Source organism: Leptosomus discolor, chromosome 7 (genome assembly GCF_034619465.1).
Source record: "Leptosomus discolor isolate bLepDis1 chromosome 7, bLepDis1.hap2, whole genome shotgun sequence".
Lineage (NCBI taxonomy): Eukaryota > Metazoa > Chordata > Aves > Leptosomiformes > Leptosomidae > Leptosomus > Leptosomus discolor.
In genome coordinates this window covers 47,604,633-47,626,198 of record NC_141397.1, presented here as the reverse complement: position 1 = coordinate 47,626,198, position 21,566 = coordinate 47,604,633, and the positions used below count along the sequence as shown (strand labels likewise).

General features: G+C 36.5%; 1 protein-coding gene across 1 annotated transcript in view; it reads left to right on the top strand.

Moving 5' to 3' along the window:
• Positions 1 to 271: 271 nt before the first annotated feature.
• Positions 272 to 21,566, top strand: part of COL4A4 (collagen type IV alpha 4 chain) — a 69,444-nt gene continuing 48,149 nt past the window's right edge. The window contains exons 1-8 of the mRNA XM_086468662.1: positions 272 to 357; positions 2,865 to 2,904; positions 4,959 to 5,036; positions 15,413 to 15,547; positions 16,684 to 16,728; positions 18,452 to 18,568; positions 21,200 to 21,268; positions 21,491 to 21,526. Of these exons, the coding sequence (XP_086324788.1) occupies positions 302 to 357; positions 2,865 to 2,904; positions 4,959 to 5,036; positions 15,413 to 15,547; positions 16,684 to 16,728; positions 18,452 to 18,568; positions 21,200 to 21,268; positions 21,491 to 21,526 (576 nt within the window). The 5' untranslated portion in view covers positions 272 to 301. The remainder of the gene's footprint in view (positions 358 to 2,864; positions 2,905 to 4,958; positions 5,037 to 15,412; positions 15,548 to 16,683; positions 16,729 to 18,451; positions 18,569 to 21,199; positions 21,269 to 21,490; positions 21,527 to 21,566) is intronic.

Below are 21,566 nucleotides of genomic sequence, written 5' to 3'. Positions count from 1 at the left end.
GCTGATTAAATAAAATGTGGCCTGAATAGGGATAATATGACATAGTGCCAACATAAAGCTGTGCAGTATGACATATGTAAACGGTTAAGACATATTTTAGTTATCAGGAAATTATTCATGTTTGTACATCAGATGTATATTTTAATATAAACAGGTTCAAAGAGGAAAACAACAGCAGTATGGAACAGTGTTTATAGACCATCCACAAACAGAAGGAAAGAGAAGACCTGCTGTTTAAAAAAAAACAACAAAAAAAGAAAGAAAAAAAAGTGCTGCATATACAGATCCTCAATCAGCGTGAATGGCAGTAACAAAGGATTCGTTTGAACGGATTAAGTGGCTTATCACAGCTGCCTGGTGAGTTTTACAGATCACTACATTTTTTAACTAGAGTCACTGAGATATATTCTTAGCTATCGATTTAACAGTAATAAGAAATCACCAGTTAAATCATTTGTAGCCTGTCATAAATTAGATAAGCCTATATGATAATTTATCGTATTGGATTTTGATTGCTTGTCTGTAAGTTTATACCATTGAAATTTCAGGTACTACACTATTTAAATAGTAGGAAATAGGAACTATAATTCTGAGTCTGTTTTAAGAAGAAAGATATTCCTACATTCTAGTGATGAACATATTTGGACATTAAAAAGTAATGACTAACTCAAAGCTGAATGCCTGTCCCAGAATAATTTTGCAGATGAGTGAGAATTATTAAAAGGCACGAAGAAAACTTTTAGAGACTATGATGGAAATACCTGCTAACAGCTGTGGCAGGAGTTCTTTTTGGAGGAAAATGATCCTTAGGAGAAGATTAGGATCATTGTGGCCTGGAATTTTCAGAGTGGTGTGTGGGATCAGTGATTCCATCTGTATAATATTTTCTAGGAAAAGTCAATCCAATTTTCCTTCTTTATAAAACTTCATGCACCAGGCTCTTTAGGAATGTGAAGTTAGGCTTTTCTAGCTGGGAACCTGGCCCAACAAATGTACCTTGCTTGAACCTGACACCTAGGCAGTCTTCTGTTGTGCTAATATGCCCAAAGTTTCTCCAGTGTCTTTTTCATCTGCATTTGGTTTGTGCAAACCTTGTTATTCAGGTGTTCCCCAACGTAGCAGCTTTCCAACCCAACCATCTCTCCAAGGTAGCTCTTCCTGCCTTTTTTCCATGTTATTTGTGAATGACTTCCTCTAACAGTCTCATGCTGATTTGAGTACACAGGCAATGTCTGTCTGGCGTCAGGAGGCAGGGATTTTGAAATGAGAGAACAATCTGGCAAACACACACCCGCTGTATATGACTGGAAAAAAGGGAGACTGTAGCGCTGTGCATCAAGAATAGCATCATCAGATTTCCATTTCAGTTGTGCAAGGGCTTCATGAGAACTTGGCATTTTGTTAAATGAAAAATAACTCACACCTGGCGAACACTGACATGGGAAAAAAAAAGTTTAGAGAGACTGTCTGCAAATTCAGAAGGTTAGAAGCAAAAATGGCCTTAAATTAGTAAGAACCACAGAACAAACCAGTGCTATTGTCTGCTACCTGGCTGAAGTGTTCCTGTGAAGTTAAATCCTTTCTACACAAACTTACTTGATGCATTAAAGGATGAACTACTGGGATGCACGAAACTTCACCACCATTTACTGCTGTAGCTGATCATCTGGCAATCTCACATTGTTTAATCAGTCCTTTGTTTCTCACTCAGCAAGAGACAGTATGAGCTTCTCTCTTCAGTTACCACTAATTATTTTCATAAATACTTTCTTTTGGTAAAACCTGTGTATTTGAAAAAAGGCAGCAGGCAACATAGGTTTAAAAAGTGTGTAGAGCAAATGTACATAAATGGCTAAAATATGTTAAATTTGTCGGTATTGAATTTATCAGTATATATCAGTGCATATACAGGTTATATCATTTACAGTTTGAATCTATGAATAATTAATAACCAGGGAGAATAATCATGTGTTTGTTGGCACAGTTCTCAGTGCTCCAAGCAGTTAACAAAGAATAACAAATTAAAAATAGAGGTCGATCTCGATAGGACTTTATGAAATTTATTAAATGCCTAAATATTTCCAGTGTTGGAGTAATTTTGATACAGGCTTCACTATAGCCTGGAGAATAATACACAGTAGTCTATACATTATGGCTGTACCTAATGTATCATTTCATATAATGAATGAGCACCTTAGTTCTCATTAATAATGATGTTGGTATGAATAATAATTAATGTTTATTTCCTGTATTGCTGCAGAAATTTTGGTCTACCTTTTTATTATTTCATCCTCTTTTTTTTGCATATAGAAAATATAAAAGACATGATTTCAACTTTATAATCAATCACTAGCAATGTTTGGCATAGAGCTGGGCTTCCCCAGAAGCTGCTCTGGAATCATGTGGCTATTTTGAGTGCTGCTTTGCTCCCTGCCTTCTCTCACTCTCTCTCTGTGCAAAAGAAAACAGCACTAGCTAACTCATTTTGGGGCAGACGCCGATCACCTCCATCTCTACACAATCTTCATCCCACAGTGTCTGTGGAGGTACAGAAATCTGTCTGGAATGGTTCTTCTCTGGCCATTCCTAACTGTGGGATTGGAAACAGGTTACAAGGACTTTTACATAGTCTTATGCACACCTGTCTGTACTTGGTCTCACAAATCCAAAAAGACAAATACATATAGCATGTGCTGACCATTTCTTAATGGTGCATACCCCTTATAAAGACACTCTTTTACTATATAATTACCCCAACAGGACTTAATCATGTGTACACACTTCTCACTTTAGAGGCTGTATTTCTGTGATGGTTGGATGTTGGAAGTTTAGCTTAATTTAGCTTTCTCCTTCTTTTACATCAGGTGGCTGCTGATAGTGTTTTCAGCACAGCAAACTGACGGGGTAAGTGACACTGATACGTGCTATAGCCAGGTGATAGATAGGACGGTATAGTTCAAATGAGTAACACTGTATACACCAACATGATCTATAGTTCTGTGGGAAAACTGTGATGTTTCTTTCAGTATTTCTGCAGCTCTAACTTTCCTTTCTGTTCCTGTTGTTCAGCTTAACTATTTTGTAATGTTCTCCTTTGGATTCTTCTAGATTCTAGCTTTGGCATCTTTGGATGCCTTTGGAAAGCTGCACATAAAAAAAAGGTCTCTCATGCACTAAGTCTGCCTCCTTCCTCATGAAGTCCCTTCAATGGCTCTACATTATAGCGTATATCAAACTCTAGTTTTCAAGCCCTTCTCTGTATGTTAGCCTAGATCTTAAACTGGCCTCCCTGAACATGCCCATCTCTCTGAAGCCAAAATTTCACATATAATATAGTCTCAACATCTACTTTATTCTCCTCTCTGTACTGTTCTCCTTATTAACCTTGTTTGCAGTGCCCTCACTGAAACTTCTTTCAAGTCTATCCTCTTTGTTTCTTTCAAATCTTTTAAAGCTCTTTTCTGTTGTTCTCCCCTGTCCCAAGTCACCCCTTTTTAGCTGAACTGTTCAAAATAGAAGTATTTTTTCAAAATAAATGTGCTCAGTTAGAACAAGGGGTAACAGCTTATGTGTTATTAGAAACTTGCATTCCATTGACATTCCAGTAGAGGCAAGTTTTTAATAACTAGGTGAGAGACTAATGTGGAGTAGTTTGTGGGAAATCCAGTGTGTGAAAGAGAAACAGGCTGTGAGAGACCATCATACCCTCTTGTTCTGAGGTTTGAGAGTACCAGATACTCTAAAAATATTGTAGATAGAAAGAACAGAATTTTCCTCCTTATCTAATATTTGTCAGTGTTTTCTCCTTGAAATACTGAAGTATGAACCTATTGTGTTCTGTTGGTTATTAAAACCAGTAACAAAACAAAGTTGACCTTGATAAAAATGAAATCACACTGAGCAAATATTTTCACGTTATCACAGTTTACTTGTTGCCTAAATTGTTCTTAAATCTTTCAAGTCCTTGTCATCCTTTTTGAAATGACTTTGATCATTTGCACAATTTTGCCAAAAAAATAATGTCACCTAGTGGACATTCCAACCATCTAAGTGAATTTATAAATGCATATGTTGTGTATAATTTGCACACGTTTAATACTACACTTTGGGAAATAGAAAAGATTAATAAAATCATGTTCACTTACCACACAATGAATCTACTGAATTTACATTTTGGTGTGTTTTGATTTCTCCTTGAATATGCTTTTCTTCCTCATTGCAATTTGATGAAACAAAATCGTCACTTCTTTGCTATTAAGAGGACAAGGACAGAAAGTTTTAATACAAAAAAAAAGTAAATTAATGGTAGGCAATGCAAAACTACCCCATGCACATACTTCATTTTTAATTTAATAGACAAGAATTAAATACAAGTTTTTATTGCTGACTGGGCTTGTTGCTCTTCAGCCTGTTTTGCCTTTTATCATTTAATTGTAGTTAAACAATCTCTAACCTAATGTGATGGGTTACAAATTTCACATTATTACAAATTAAATTCTGACTCTTAAATTTTTTTCTAGATGCAGCCTATTTCCTTAGCTGTATTTAGCTGTAAAGTTTAGGATTACTTAACATAACTTGCAGGTAATGTGTTTAATCTTCTACAGCAACAGTAATAAGCTTTTGGTTATTGCTTCTACTTTGCCAGTGTGTTTGTGCTGGTGAGAGGTCCAAGAAGGTTAGGAGGATTTTAAATCAGTAGTACTGATGTGTGCATTCTGGTAAGCAAGCATTGGGAAAGGTTCATATGTGTCAAGCTGAAGATCTATACAATATTTTGATGTTTCCTGCTATGCCAAGTTTCTTCATCAGAAGGAAATTGCCCTGTGGGTATGCAGGGTAGCCAAGTCTTTTGCCCTAAAAATCATCTAATTGGATAATAAGTCCAGTTGACAATATTTGATGAAGTGATTATTGTCTGTTGTGTATTAAAAAATCTGTAAATTTTTCATTTTTAGGGAGGATACGCATATATTGACCCGTGTGGGGGACAGGATTGTTCAGTTTGTCGGTGCTTTCCAGAAAAAGGATCAAGAGTAAGTGATGATTAGAAATAATGATAACTACTGTTGTAAATACTGTTCATTTTGTGCACATAGCTGTTCTTTAAAATCAATATGGTTGACAGAAATCAGTAAATTAATATTCAAACATAAACAAGTCTGAATATAGCAAACTAGCATAATTCTCTCACTGGTATGAAGTACAGCTATCATTGAAGGAAATTAAGATTGCTTGTAAAGAAGTTTGCTTGTAAATTAGGTTTGTAATAATCGTGGTGCCTTTTTTTGTGTTAAGGATTCTTTGAGATCAATCTAGTAGTTTGACAAAGGTCATTCTTATTAAGTTTAGAGATCTATGCTTGTTTTCTACTGAGGTTGGTTAAAAGAGAATGTCTATGCCATTTACTAGGTTAAAGTGAACTTAAGTGTTTCTTATTTGGGTTAGGTGGTTCTGGGAAAGATTGCACACTTTTTTTATTTTACTAGCTTAATGCACTAAGTATAAAAAAATTCTGAATTGTCTTTGCCTTATAAATAATTGTAAAGCATTGAATGAAGCCAAGGCATTTTCATATTATATGCTAAAATTAATAACTGTGCATGTTGCTATTTGTTAATTGAAATATGGTCTAGGGATGACTAATTTGTTATCTTGGCTGTTCTTTCTCAAAATACCTATCTATGTAGTGATAGTGAACAATTTAAACATTATATGAGGCAAAGACTTATTTAGATACATGCCCTGATTACTGAACAATTGAAAATTTGTCAGTTAATGATGGAAATTGTTTTCTTTCAAAGTACTTATGTTAAAGTTTAGGGTTAGAAAGCCTGAACATGGTGAATCAGTTTTTTGAAGAGCTGCATGCATGCCCCATTTGTTTGTGTACAACCTGAGTTGCCACAAAAGCAAGACACACCTTTTCCTTCCTGTGCTTCTGCAGTTAGCTGCATGCTTTGCTGTGTCATGATCACTGCTCTGGTGTCCTTGGATCCTATCCTAATCCTCCAGGATTATGTCTATACGAAAGTCCCCCATACTGTAGGATTTTCATAATAGGGGCCTAGGATGCGTCTATCTCTGTAACACTGTGTTAACAAAAATGCATCCCAGGAAAAGTATTTTGACTAGCAGCATTGCAGTATCTCTCAGTGCTACTGAATAGACTATTTTGGATACCAAAAACCTGATCTGAAGTGCCATTTAAATACAACTGACTTTTTGAAACTAGAGGAAATGTCCCTGATTCTGGTTCTCTCTCAGTAGCCTGGAAGTTCTGAATTATGTGCCCATAACCAGTCAATAATAAGTACTCACTGCAGTTGTTATGGCTCTTTTCTAAGCTGTCCTCCCCACCACAGATAAACTGAACTATGATTCATGCATTTCAGCTTTCTAAATCATTCCAAGGATCTGGACATAAGTGCCAAATAGAAGTGTAATAAACATTTAAAACTAAATTCAATGTCATTATGCAAATGTAAGCCTAAGAACGGTACCATTTTCTGCAACAGGTCTGAAATATTCATGCACACTGATGGATAAAGTCTCTCCAATGTAATACGAATTTATATTTCATGCAATCACTTCTATTAATCAGTTTGCAAGAAGTAGAAGTACTTATCAGACCCTACATGAAATATGGCTTAACTAAACAGCAATAACTGTGTTGCCAATAATTTCTATACTAATGTATGGTGATAAATTACTTTCTATAGGATTATTTAATCTTTTTTTCATCCTACAACCATGTTGATTTCTAAACTTTGCTGTGTTTGGCCTTTACACTGTGACTCTAAATTTGCTTTCCTAGCTTTTATGGAGACTACCTGTTACAAAATAAAAGATTTGTTTATGTTAGCTTCCTAGAACACAAAACATCTGCTTTATCTACTTTTCTGTCTGAATCCTGGTCCCAGGCTGGTTCCTCAGAGCTTTGCATCTTCCTCAGTCCTGTCTTTAAAGTACAAGAAAGAAACGATCATTGAAAGCCTCTGGCATTGTACAGTATGTAAGCCTAAAATTTCAGAAGTATACAGTTTATTAAATATTCTTTCTCTATAAAGAAGTTGAGATAAGGGCAACAGTATAAATTTGGTTGCCTAGCATCATATTTTTTCCTTTTCCACTATTTAGCACAGGCTAGCTGTCAAAATTAAGGATGAGCTGGCCCCCTCAGCAAAATTTTGCTGAATTCACAAAAAAAATTTAGAAAATTCGTACTGGCTGGCAAAAGGCAATGGAACAGTAATCTCATCCAGACTGGCTGGAAAGCCCACGTTATAGCAGCCCTCAAAGGTAACAAGTCTTTATTCAGCTCTGTTAAACTAACCAAAGTATCAGGGGCTTTTTCAGAAACTGGATGAGAAAGGAAGCATCCGAGTGAGCTACATCAGTATATGTATTGAGTTACACTGACAGATGTAGACCAGTCCACCTATTTTTTATTTTTATTTTTGGTTATTTTTTAATCTCTTTTACCACAGGGAGTCAGATGTAGGGTATTCCCTTCGTGATCTTCCATTGAACATGGTAATCTAAGACTTACAGGGGAGCAAGGGCAAATTGTCTCATTATTGTACTGCTAAGGTATCATCTGTGTTAGAAACACACAAGGTCAGACCCATTATGAATTGATTAAATATGTTATTCAAACTCTTCCAAGAACTGCAACCAAATCCTTTATTAGACTAGTTGGAACATGACCATTTGTATGTTATTCTGAATCTTTGCTGTTGGTTGAATACTTCCAAATAGAGTTCCAGTTTCAATGGGATGTTTCTATTAACTTTTCTCTCCCCTAAAAAGTGCATTAGGGGAGAAGCTATTTAGCAAAGTGTATTATTTGTAATACACCTGGTGGAATGCCTAGGAATTATTATCCATAGGAAAGACACTCATTGTATCACAATGTAGACTTTGTGCTAGATAGATGTCATAGGTCCAACTTACAAGTGATAGTTTAACATCTGAATAAGAACCTAAGCAGTTTGTTTCACACATTGCTAATGGTCACTTCCATACATCTTTCTCCACACACTAATGAAAAGGGGATTTTTAGAGAAGTCAGAATATCTATCTGCTGATAGACCAGCAGTTGTGTAGTTTCAAAGTTAAGGTGTGCCCATCTGATGAGGGTTTCACTTTGTCAGCAGACTGTGAGGAAAGTACTCTTGCTAGTTTCATTTGAGGGATTTTTGTTTACGGATAAAACACTATGACAGGTATTCGATGACATTGCCATTTTACCAATTTTAGAACATGACCTTCCTTTTTAGACTTTCAGTGAAAGCATTGCCCACTAGAAATTTAGCTAGTAAAGTGAACAAACAGGTTATTTCTATGTTTGGAGCAGACTTCTACTAAAATTAAGGTAGAACAGAAGTCTTAGAGCTGATATAAATCAGCTTTGTTTGTTTGTAATTGTCAGTGACAAGTGAAGTGTGTTTATGTTTTGTAAAACTAAAAACATTGTAAGCTGCATGTGACATAACTGCAGCCCTTATCCTTAATGTCTCTCCACTAAAATAGTAAAAAGCTAGGATTATAAGAGAATACACATCTAAAATGAAAGTCCTAAATATATTTACGTTTATGAGATAAGTAGAATGGCTGTCAGGAGTGTAACATACTCTGAAGTTTCCATAGGAAAGCAGGACCTGAAATCTTGCCCTACTGTCTTTGGCATAATGAGCTTTCTATCCATTTTTTTGAATGCAGGTTAAGTATGATTAGTTAAAGCTGTTCTTACCTGAACAGTGTAAGAAAACTGTGTAGCTGACTGTGAATGGAATGGGAATTAAGGCTTTGCCTTCTAATTTCCCATTTGAAAGTCTTTTAAATGTCAACATAGAAAACCTTCTTCACTGTAAGCAGACAACATAATTGAGCTTTTAGCTAGAGAAAAGAAGACCATGGGAGTAAGAAAAGGAAATGGCTATGGCCATGGCCATACTTGAATGCATTGAAATTGGGCAAGTTGGAAGAAAAGTAGAAGCAAATAGCTGAACTCTCATTTAATATTTATATAAAACCAGTATACTTATGCATTGGTTCCTAGATTAGGTTTCAAAGAGCTTGTGTGCCTGGTTTTTTATTTCTCTCAACCTTAGGTAATTCTCTGTTATAAACAGATTTGCACTACTATTTTGCAAGAAATCACTGTCAGAAAAACATACTGGTTAGTATAACTAGTAGTATATCCCAGTCAGATACCATTACAGTTGTCCACATCACAATGAAAATTCCTTGTCTGTTTAATTGGGATTACAGCCTTTTTGGAATGAGTTTTACATTATACCATTTACCTCTTGATCTCATATCATAACTCAAAAGGACTCTTTCTTCCATAGGACACCATTAAAATGTGCTCTTAAATCTCTTTGCACATACTGTGTGCAAAATACATATTCATTCAAGAACTATAGAACAGATAAATGAGGGGAGAAGGTCATTAGTGAAAGTATATACACCAGTAAGCGTTCTACAGCCTGGAACAACTGAGACTTTCTCCTGCCTCTTCTTTCCCAGTCAAGATGTATGGTCTTCCAGTAGGCAGTAGCAGACAATGTTTTTAATTAGAGGCAAACAACTACTTCATTGTTTGAGATTTTTTTCCCCTCTTCCTCTTTGATCTCCCATAAAGTCCGTGATTTTAATTTTCTCCTGATAGTCCAACAGACAGTGAAACCTTTCCTCCATTTCCTCCTCTTTCTCTAACTTCGAAAGTAATTTCCTTGGTAACTCCTGCAGTGTTGTATCAGAGGCCTCCAAAAATGCTGGCTGGTCTAACAGAATTTAGATAGTTAAAAAAATGTTTGCAGTTAGCACTGACTGATTGTAAACGTGTCCTGTGCCGACCCCGGAGTTTGATCCCATTCAATTCCTTTGGCTTTGTTTATAGAGTTAAGTAGATTTAGAAAGCAAGCGTCTATTCATGACCCAACCTGATCTAGCTTCTATGAGATCATGTGAAATGCCTGGAGCAAAGTGAATAATAAATATAACTCAGCAAGACCAATGTTCATTCTTTTGCAGATGAAGCAAGTGGCCTATTTTCATACTAGTGTAGGAGAGAACCTAGCAAACAGAAATCTAAGAGGAAGGTCTCACATTTTCTGGTGTATGAGGTTTAAGGAGTAAAGCTTTCACAAGAGATGCTAAGTCAGTTGGTTGTCACAGGTAAGTTAGAAAGTCAGCTGATGCATACTTCAGGACAGGGGGGTAAGAATGGTGAAATTTAACTCTGTAGTAGGTCTGTCTTCCAGCATCACTTCTCTCGTAACATCTTCCTAATAGATCTTGTGGGTTGTCACATCTCCCTTGTAGAGGATCAGTTATACTGATCTATATATATATCTATATATTTCTTTAGTATTTCTATTGCATTTCACTTACATTTGCTGAGAACCACAGAAAAACAGACCTAGAGAAATGAGACACCTAAATCTCTATCTGAAGCAGACCACACATTTTTTTTATAACTGGGCAGAGCAGTAGGCAGTTCTGTGGCTCCAGAAGTTAGGATTTGAACTGGTAAGGAATGGAGCCTCCTTACCAGAATGTGGAATAGGAACAAGATCGCTCCATTCTCCTTGCTGTAAGGTCTTTATGAGTCTGTTCTTCATATACAATCCAGCTACAGCATCTGTAAATTAAAATGTTTCCAAATTTTTTGAAAGTTTTGATCTTGTTAAATTATCCCTCCTATTGTTCTTGAGCATCTTTCTTTCCTTAATACTTTTGGTTCCCCTGTCCCACTATACTAAAAATGGTGGTTTTTTCAGTTGCTGCAGATTGGCAAGCTTTTCCACATCAGGCAAGACAAAACTCTACAAAAATAATTCTTTTTCATAGATTTGAATGAACCAAAAGTTGCCAGTCAGTGACTTGTTGCAATAAAATGAATCAGAGCAAAAGTTAATTTTATTTCATTAGCTAATCTGATGTTAATTATTTTTGGTCTAAAATGCTTTATTTGCAGCGCTCTGCTTTCAGCCATTAACAGGGTTTCTCAGCCCCTCAGTGCCAAATTATCTCTTGTTCAGTGTTTAACACAATAGTGACACCCACTGGCTTGTTGGATACTTTTTCTTTTCATGGTTCCACAGGGTTAAAACACAAAACAAACTACACTGTGAAAAATGTTTTCAGCACTTCACTGTGATTTGTTGTGCTTGAGTGAAGTACCACTGCGAATACTAAGCTGCATCATCAGGTACTGTGTTCCTGTAGCATATTGGATCATTGAAAAATACGATGAAAGAGCACAGAATTTTCCAGTAGTTTGCAGCATGATCCAGATGGTGAGAAAAATCAAGACTAAGAGTTACTATTGCATTGAACTGGCTCAAAATCTGGCTACAAAAAAGTAGTTATCTAATACTGAAAAGTCGTTATGTGATCTGCTGTTTCTGCACAAACTGAGAATAAAGTACAGTACTAGTCTGACCCTCACTCACTGTTTAACCCACAGTCACAGGAACATTTGCTCTATTAAGGACAAGAGAGTGGATTTAAGGCCAAGTTGCCTGCTTTTGTAGATTTAGCTCATCTTGATAAAGTTCATATCTAGAAGGTTTATTTTGGAGCCTTGACTTACAGAGAAAATTGCTTTGGTCCCAGTCCTATGCAGTTACAGTGGAGGAGTGGCACTGTCCCAGAATGGACACCCCTACAAGCTCTGGAAGCTGTGGCTTTGCTGTGTAATAGACCCACTCTTCCAAAAGGGGAGAGGACATGGGTGGAGCTTGGAGTAGCAGCAGATGCTCCCACCTCACTAAGCAAATTACAAAAGAAGGCATCTATCTGCAAATGCCTTTTGCAGTCCTGTCTTGCCCCCAAACTGCTCTACTTTCCTCCCTTTCTCTGTCCTGCTTCTGGTAAAATGAAAACGACTGGTTACACGATACAGTCTAGTGCAGAATGAAAAAGGACACTATATAATTTGTGCTATATTATTATTCTGTGGCGTTGCTGGGCATTTTCATTTTTGTTCATGTGAACAGAAGGTAAATGCATTTCACATATCACTGGTACATCCATAGACTGTAACATAGGGTGCTGTCCTAATTGAAGGCAATAACTGAACTTTGACTTTATCAACAGAATTCACTCTAGTAGCATGAACCAGTTTTTTTGATTTCCAGGTGAGACTCCTTTAAAACATTGTGCTTTCAGGCAAAAGTGCTCAGGGCACTCTGAAAATCAGGTGCTCTTCAGTGTCTCAGGCAACCAAAAAAAACTAATTCCAAATAACCTTGGACATTGCCTTTTCCAAACAGTATTAAATGCTTTGTTGCATAATTATGAAGTATTTGCAGTCTTAGTCATAGGAAGCACACTTAATTAAAAAAAAATATAGTCTTGTTGTGTCAAAAGTAAATTTCTTACTGCAGGTCAAGCCCAGGATATGCTAAAATAACAGACCATAGTCTTGGCATGGGTAGTTCCTGACCTAGACAATTAACAAGGCATTGAAATCCTAAAGGAATTTATTGGCATCAGATGGCAGAGCAGGCATAATATTCTGTTCATTTTAACTGAGCTAATTTGTCATTTCCACATGAGCATGACTACCTTCATCCTCTTTATTTGTACAGCTGTCCTGAGACTGTAATGCTGTGGTAGTCACATTGGATGGGCACAAATAATAGATGTGATAATAGATGTTATGACACGGTATCAGTTTGGTCTTAACAAAGCTCCCAGTCATTATCAGTCTTTGAGCTGAAAGAAAGAGAGACAATCCACCAGCTTCACATGGCATGCTAAAGTTGTATCAGCTGTCAAACCTATTGTGAATTCTGGATTCAGTGACTCTGTTCTATGACTTCACTATCTCCTACTGAAGACATAAACCATGGAGTCAATTAAATTCACAGGGTAGCAACTAATGAAGACATTTTATCAGCCTAAAGGACTACATGTCCTTGAAGTGTTTATTGGTTAATTATGGTGGGTAATTACCACGGAATTCATACAGTGTCTCAGCTTTTTTCTGAGTACTATCAAAATCATGTTTTTTCAGCTGTCCACAGGATATAACATGATTTGAAAATTTTCTCTTTCAACTCTTGAATGCAGAGCATGTACACTGTGAATTAAAAATATTAAAGTTGCAGCAGGAACTTGTTGTCAACAAAATGCATTGTTAAGACAAAGCCATTAGAGCATTAGTGAGAAATATCTTACATGTTTTTTTTCCTGCTGATGAATGTTGCATTTGGCATGGTAACAGCTAGTTCAGCATACTAAAAAAAGTACCACTTCAAGTAGAGTGAATGGTTCAAAGAGTTGTATTGTACCATATTATTAGTCTCATTCATTTCACTTCTATTATACTCAAAATTATACTTTAATTAAAATGGTTGTCCAGTCTTTTTTTATTGAGTGTTTAAAGGATGCTGCTTTAAGAGCACTTCAATGAATAAATTCAGTTTTACAACAGAGGATGTGCAAGGCACTGCCAATAGACAGGCTGTAATTGTTCATGCAAGCAAATACTCAAATTAAACACCCAGAATCCTGACTGTCCATTCATTGTTAACAAGGATGCAGAATCAGCAGGTTTTAATGCTAGTAGCCCTTAATTTGCATAATATTTTACACTGCTCAAATTATGATATCAAGAAAATTGTAACTGTTGCTGAAGACAATGTGCTGATTCTGCCACGGAATTTTTGCCAGGGACTTCACTGGAAGCAGGATCGGGGTTTAAGTGAGAGGAGTCAGTAAAGACAAATGGAACATGAGTTGTATGAGGATACTTTTTCAGGTAGTCCTTATTTGTAAGCCTAGGACTTCTTTTCCTAGCCTCTGGACTAAATTCCTGTTCATAGCTTCAGGGCCAGTGGTGATCCAGTCCTGCTTCCACTACATCATAAGCCTATAGTATGTTCCTGTTTCAAGCAGGTAGTAATTTACCTTCTCGTTACTCTTGTTTCTTTGCTGATTTGATTGGATGATGTTTACCATACATTTCTTCACTTCCTGTCCAACTGTCAAACCACAGTGATTTTACTGACATATTTTAAAAGACAAATAGAGAATAAATAAAAAGAGTCTTAGGTCCCTGCTTGAAAATCACAAGATGAGATTTTGTTCAGGCAGATTGTTTACACTGAGAAGCAAGCAATTCAGTTCTGTTGTGTCAACATAATTTGACTCCTGAAGCTAGCATATCTGCTTACAATCACCTTTGATTTCTGTCATTTTCTTTTCCTTCAATCCATTCATAGAAATAAACGTATGGTCTGTCATTTCTGTGAATGGAGGGTGTACTGAAATATCCTTTACTGCCCTCAAGTGGTCTTAGAGCCATATGCTTTTCTCAGGAATGCATGGCGCTCCATTTTGCTCTCTTTTTTAATCATGTGCTATAATTGATTGATGAATTCTGAAAAGAAATCAAAACACTCTTCAATTGAGAAACAAAACAAGTTATAGCTGAACAAAGATAGTGATACAGAACGAAAAAGATGAGTAAGAGAAATAAAGATCTGTAAATATGTAGATTTTGTAGGGTAAAAGTGTAGACAGCTAACATGTGAAGTCTGATTAGAAAGCCTGCTTTATTCAGCACTTTGAATCTGTGATTTAATAGTTGTTTAGCAGGACAGAACAAAAACTGCAACAAATCCAAAACAACTCCACGCCAATGCTATAGTCTGAAAAATTCAGCTGGCATGGGAAGTGTTTTTACTTCAGGAGAATATATATTACCTTGGAAAAGTTATTAGAAATCCATGGAGATGGTCTGTATGGTACCATAGGTACAGATGCTCAGTTTAGAGCTATTTATAGATAAGTGGCATTCTGCAACCTCCAAAACCATTTTAAGACAATCTATTAAAATTGTTACTTTCTGTAAATAAATTGGCTAATAACTATAATTTTTTTCTGCAGGAAACGTCATAACTTTTATATAAGGCATTAAGATATGAGAGTGATGATGGAAGATATGTGAGCTAGAAAATCTTAAGATAATTAGTATATAGTGTGACTTAAAAGAAAGAGGGAACTCTTGATTTGTTCTAACTGTGTACCAAGTCCCCTTGTCTAAAATGAGCCATCACTCCTCTGGTCGCAAAAATGTGATGCTCATTGGAGTCTTATGCTTGCAGAAGCTTCCTGGCTCTACTTACATTGCTAGCGCCAGGAAGACTTGCACTTTGTCCCAGGCCTCTCAGAGATGATGATGGAGACCTGATGAAGGTGAAAATAAATTATCACCTTGAGCGAGTTGTTAAATTTGAAGGTCATGTTCCTATAGCAGCTCATGCGTGGTACAGATCTGCAGGCTGTACAGCAAGTATGTATACATTGCAAGCCTATACAGTCATCTCCGAAATACTGCCTGCTGTAAGGTTTACAGCAGTAGTCATTCACTTCTTTGGACTCTTTTCAGGGGCAGCCTGGTGAGCTGGGAGCTCAAGGTCCGATTGGGTCCTTGGGATCTACAGGACCAGCTGGTCTGCCAGGGGAAAAAGGACAGAGAGGTGAGAACGGGCAGCCTGGGCCAGCTGGAGAAAAAGGTGATAAGGTAGGAAAACCATAGACAGCTCTTTTAGGTATATACAGTATGTAACGTTAAATATTGGCATGTGAAACAGAACCTGAATGATCAAAAAGCATTTGGCAAACTATACTCTTGCTCACACAAAATTCTCACTGAAATTAATTACAGCTTTTTTTGAAAAAAAAATGTTTCAGGGGATATTTGCTGTAGATTGCAAAATAGAATTGTCAGAAGACATAAAATGAAATGAAACAGACCCAGTCTCTGCTTGTTACATAATGTGTCATCCTCCTTAACCTCAAAGAGGGCTGTGGGAGGAGTATGGTGCTTTTAAAAGTGGTGTATGCTGAACAGAATTTTATTAGCACTTATGGAGTATAAATGTAATTAAGGTCTGTATCTTTGATAGCTGTACAATCCCTGTGCTTGGCTCTTGATATTTTGTATTAGTTTTAGGGGTCTAATTCCACTGATCTCAGTGGATGATTGAAATCACTAATGTCAGTATCTAGCACACCTGAAACGTAAGCGCTGAAATAAAAGTTGTGCTGTTGGGGCAACGGTTTTAAACTAGAAGCGGGTAGATTTAGATTGGACATTAGGAAGAAGTTCTTTACCATAATGGTGGTAAAGCACTGGAACTGGTTGCCCAGAGAAGTGGCAGAGGCCCCATCCCTGGAGACATTCAAGATCAGGCTTGATGGGGCTCTGGGCAACCTGATCCAGCTAAAGATGTCCCTGCTCACTGCGGGGGGGTTGGACTAGATGGCCTTTGGTGGTCCCTTCCAACCCAATGCATTCTATGATTCTATGCTATTATCAAAACAGGAGCACAGTTGTGAAATTACATACAGAATTATTGTGTAAGTTACAGGCAACTTCCCCTTCTCTGTCATTTTACAGTCTTTGGAGAATGAATGAATATGAGAGTTAGACATTTGTCCTGTACTGTACCATCTGTTACATGAGAAACTACTGGCACTAGTCTCCTGCAAAACCCATATAACTTTCAGATATTTATTTCTGACAATTATGGCTTTTGATTCATATTTCAAACAAGACTGTTTCTTGTTTCTTGCTATATAGTATCACTTGATTTTCATTCTTTTAATGAGTTAATGACCTCAGTAACTTTGTTTTTTCATGTCACCTGTTTTTAGGGCCCAACTGGAGTTCCAGGATTTCCTGGTTTAGATGGTGTTCCTGTACGTATTGAATGAATATCGCTTTATAAAAATTACAGTTTCTATGAAGTTCTCTAACAGAATAATGCACTCAATAAATTGTTTGGTTTCATACCTGTTGATATCATGTCATCTACAGAATCACATGTTTTGCAAAAATGTAAAATAGCCAGGTTAACTTTGACTGTGTTTACTATTGATAACAAACTCCACAAAATCCCAATGAGGTAAGTACATAATTTTCATGCAGGAGTGGGGCAGTGAAGGTAGAGACTAGCCCATGTCCATGCAGCATGTCTTAGTGCTAGGATTAAAAACAATGACTTTATTTTCTCAGGCACTATAGCAGGCTGTAGTCTGCTTACTGCATTCTTAACATTTCTGGAAGTATCTCAAATGATGTGCTGTTTCCTGTTCCAATGTCTAATTTCTGCTTGTAGTCCTTTTGCAGGGAAAAAAAGCAACCACTGAATGCAATCATTTTAACCTGCATAGGGACTAAAGAAGAAAAGTGGGTCCTAAATATATAAGCATGTGATTATATATTTTTCTGAATGTCTACTTCAGTGTGGAAATGGGTGTGATAAGAGAAAGATAATATCTCCTAGAGATAGTAGTTTGAAAAACGCTGTTTATTAGCATTGAATTCCTATGCTGTTATTAGTTTCATATGGATCAAACAAAGCTAAAATGTTGAATTTTGAAAGTGAAAACAGAACCAGAAACTGAGTGGGTGTCTTAGCATCTGCTTGTCAGCTGTCCACACTTGGCAATGGGACTCTTGCCAGAATGTCTGTATAATGCAGAAGTCACAAGGCCACAGTTTAGCACAAAAATGAAGCACTCCCAAGAAACGTGTATTCTTTTTATGAAAAATGTTAATTAAAAAACAGTGTCCACAAATTGAGATGAAGAACCTTAAAGACAGGAAGAAGGTAAAATTGACAAAAATATTTCAGACAAATGGCCAGGATACTTCACTGATGATTTTTCAGACAGGCTCCTGCCCCACCCTGCCCGCGCACCAACCCCCCCCCCCCCCCCAAAAAAAAAAAAGTGGGTCAAAGTTACTATTTGTTCCTTACAAAAAATTTTAATTTTATGAAAATGATTTTTCCTCCAATGGCAAGATCATTCCAAGGGAAATCTCACTGTTTCTGTTGCCTAGTGCCTGATTTGCATTAGAACTAACCCCTATCTGGACATTGGTTAGTTCTTGCTAGGTAAGAAAATCACTTCCTCAGTCCTTGAATCTACAGTCATAATCTCTGTGATTACTGTGTGCTTATGTCAAGCTGTATCCTTGTTTTTCCTTGTTTTATCCTATCAATTAAAAAATATGAGGCTGCTTGAGAGGACTTTTGTATATTTCTTCAGCTTTTCTTTACAGCCACAAGAAAGATTATAGTTAGATGGCTAGAGTCTGCTTTCTCTGAGAAGATAGCATGTTACTTTTTGTCTCAACTGAGAACTCAGCGTCGCCCTCTTAACCAGTGCTGTCCCTGTTATATTTGCTACGCATCAAAAAAAAAGGATATAAAATACTTCTGTCGTTTGTTATACACAAAAAAATATCTATTGATCACAATAGAAAACATTTCTAATGCGAAGAGTATGAAGCTGGGACCACTGTGAGATGTCCTCTGTTTCAGATCTGAGATACTTGTTCCTGAACTGTAATTACTGAAAAGTAATTCTGTATTTATCATGGTGTATCTCTAACACATATTAAACTGTCTTTCAGGGATTACCAGGAATTGAAGGACCTAGGGGCAAGCATGGTTTAGATGGCTGCAATGGCTCAAGAGGAGATCCAGGATTTCCAGGCGAAAATGGTTACATTGGACCAAGAGGTCCTTATGTACGTGAAAGGCATTCCTACTGTCTATGCATGCTGTATATGTACATTTCTCCTTCAAGCTAACAGCTCTTAAAATGAAAGGAGTTTTAGACTATGACACTAGCTTTACACCACACAATGAATTTCCAGGCATTCTTACTAATGTTAATGGGAGTGAAGGACACTTGGTGCCTTAACAGATTAAGTTTAGCTTGAATGTGAAAGAAGTTCCTGTATCCTTGAAGTACAGATGTCTACCTTGAGAGTTACATTCTGCTTTGTTTCCAAGTACATAACCACACCAAAGCTAATACCATTTCATGGAAGTATAACTGAGGAGTAGCTTCAAACCATCACACCATTTATCAATACTTGAAATTTCTTAAAAGCCTTCTTAATAGTAGGGACATACCTGAGATAAATTAGCAGTAAGTGGAAGCTTCAACAAGTCTAAGTCCTGTAACACTTGAAGATTTTTAGTGGTTGATCACACAAGTGTATTAGTAGATCTCTTCCGAAATCATCCTCTTACAATTTCATGTGCCACTTTTTACGTATACCTATTCATTACTGCTCTGTCCATATCTAATCTTGCCCAGGTGTTTATCTGTATACATAGAGATAATTTCAGTTAAAATGTTTAAAATTAGCATTTTAATATTGTTTACTTTTGCTGTTAAAATGGAAAGCATTTTAAAATTGTTTAAATAATTGTGTTAGCAGTGCTCTACTAATGAAGATAAAACAGATTCATGTCAGTAGGGAATATAAATTACTGTAGCTCCAAAGAAATTTTGCTGAACAGATCTAATCCCCAGTCTTTGACTTTTCTGGAAACAAGTTTTAGTTCTGAATGATTATTAGCTGATTAGTTAGGCAAAGAGCTTCCCTGAAGTTTTCTAAATTAAACAATAAAAACAACTGCAATTTACATGAAAAGTTGAATGTGTTTAGTAGGAGCTAAATAGGATGCTGATTCTCAGCCTTAGGGAATCAAAAATGTGCCAGAATGAAATGATGTTATCAAAAATATAGCAGTTAGAAAAACCATACAATTTCAGTCTTGGACCTGTAATAAATGCTTGATAAAAACCTTTGGAATCACCTCATTTGTTATACCTCTCAAAGTAACCCATTAACCCTCCAAATGGTAAAATGACTTCTGCTCAAACTCAAATTTTACCTGTATTTTATGGCTTTCAAAATAGTTTTGCCTGTTATAATTAGCCAAATGACATAAAGGAAAAATGAGACATGGGACAAAACCCAGTATAAATCCTCCCAATTCCAGGAGCTTGCTCTTTGGCAGGCCTAGAAAAGTATTTGCAACTTACAAGGAATGGGAGACATAATAGACATGTAGCCTTGGATATACACACTAAAATTCCAGTGCAAATTAATTTAGCTACCCAGAAAAACAAGACATAGTAACCATATTTGCTTGTGTAGAAGAATGCTATTCCAGCCTCTCTGTGCAGGTTGCCTGTTTTTAAATCAATTTGTTGCACCAAGTACCAACTTGACTATATATTACAGCTAAAATTTGTGTGTTACTCTTTTTTATAACACTGTCCCGTGAAATTTTATTTAACATGATGTACATATTCATCTGCTTTACTTCTGTTACCTTGTAGAATCTGTACATTTACCTCACTAATAAATTGGAAAAGAAAGTAGTTTCTATTTGTAAGCCCTTACCTGAGTCATGTAGAAAGTAACAAACTGGATCTAATAAAGATGTTTTATTATACAAGAGATCACATGTAAAATAACCAAAGACAAATATAACTTTTGATGTGTTTGTGTTCTCTACCAGCTGTTGTTTGACCTGTAATCTGCATCCAGCCTTCTGTAGCTATATCCAGCTGCAGACAGCTGTAACTTCTTTTTGTTGCATCATTCCAGGGATAAGGTCCTTCCCTGTTTCATTCTGACTTCAGGATTTGAGCAGCCAGTGTATAATATCAGGAAATCAGTACAGTTTTAAAGTGGTTAAATTCTATGAAAAACAGTATTCCATTTTATTGAAATCAATAGTTAAGTGGTTAACTTAGTTAAATTATATCCACTATGTTTGAATTTCAAATGAGAAAATAATTTTAAAAAACCAAGTTCTTTAGTAATCAGTTGTTTGGGTTTTTTTTAATACACTGTGAAACATATTTCCTAATAGATGGAAATGTTGAAGATCATGCATGTAACACAGTCCATACTTCCAGCTTTTTAACTGTATGCAGAATCACACTTGATTCTTCTAAATCACAGCATGAACTTTTGGAGAAGGCAGAGTGCTAATACTTAAAGGCTCTGACTCACTCAAAGAAAAGGTAGGCATACTGATGTACTTGATACTGAAGGCAAGATTTATACAGATGTAGGATATTGAAGTACCCAAGAGCTAAGGAGCATCTAACAGAGCAGGAGTCCAGAAGATGTGAGGAGCTGTTTTGCTCAACTGTACAGAAGGCAATTTTACTTTTAAGGGTCTTTTAGATAAAAGAACTGCAAAATGCTCGTGCATTGTTCTAATGGGTTATCAAGTGATGTAGAGGCACCAGAGAAGCGCAGCCTGAGAAATTATCATTCAGTCTCCATAGAAATGTAGGATATCAGTAAGTGGATCATGTTTTAAAAGACTTTTTTTCTTTAAAGGGAAATCCAGGGCAAAAAGGAGAAAAAGGAAATTCAGTGTATGTTTCACATTTTGGAAAAGGACCTCCTGTAAGTACTTGATTGTGAAAAAAATCATGTCTTGTCAGAAAACATGTATGACATGTAATTGTTCTCAGAACTCTTCACTGTTTAGTAAAGCTCGGTGCAGAAAAAGTGTAAAAGCAAATATACAACTGGAACAGATAGCTTATGATCTTGATAGCTATAAAGTTAGAAGACACCCACAACAAAGCTTGTAATGATTTATTTGCTAAATGATTGTTGTTACAGGGAGACAGAGGTGAGCCTGGACCCCCCGGCATGCCTGTAAGTACAGTCAGTGGGTTCTATACATGCTTTTTGTCTT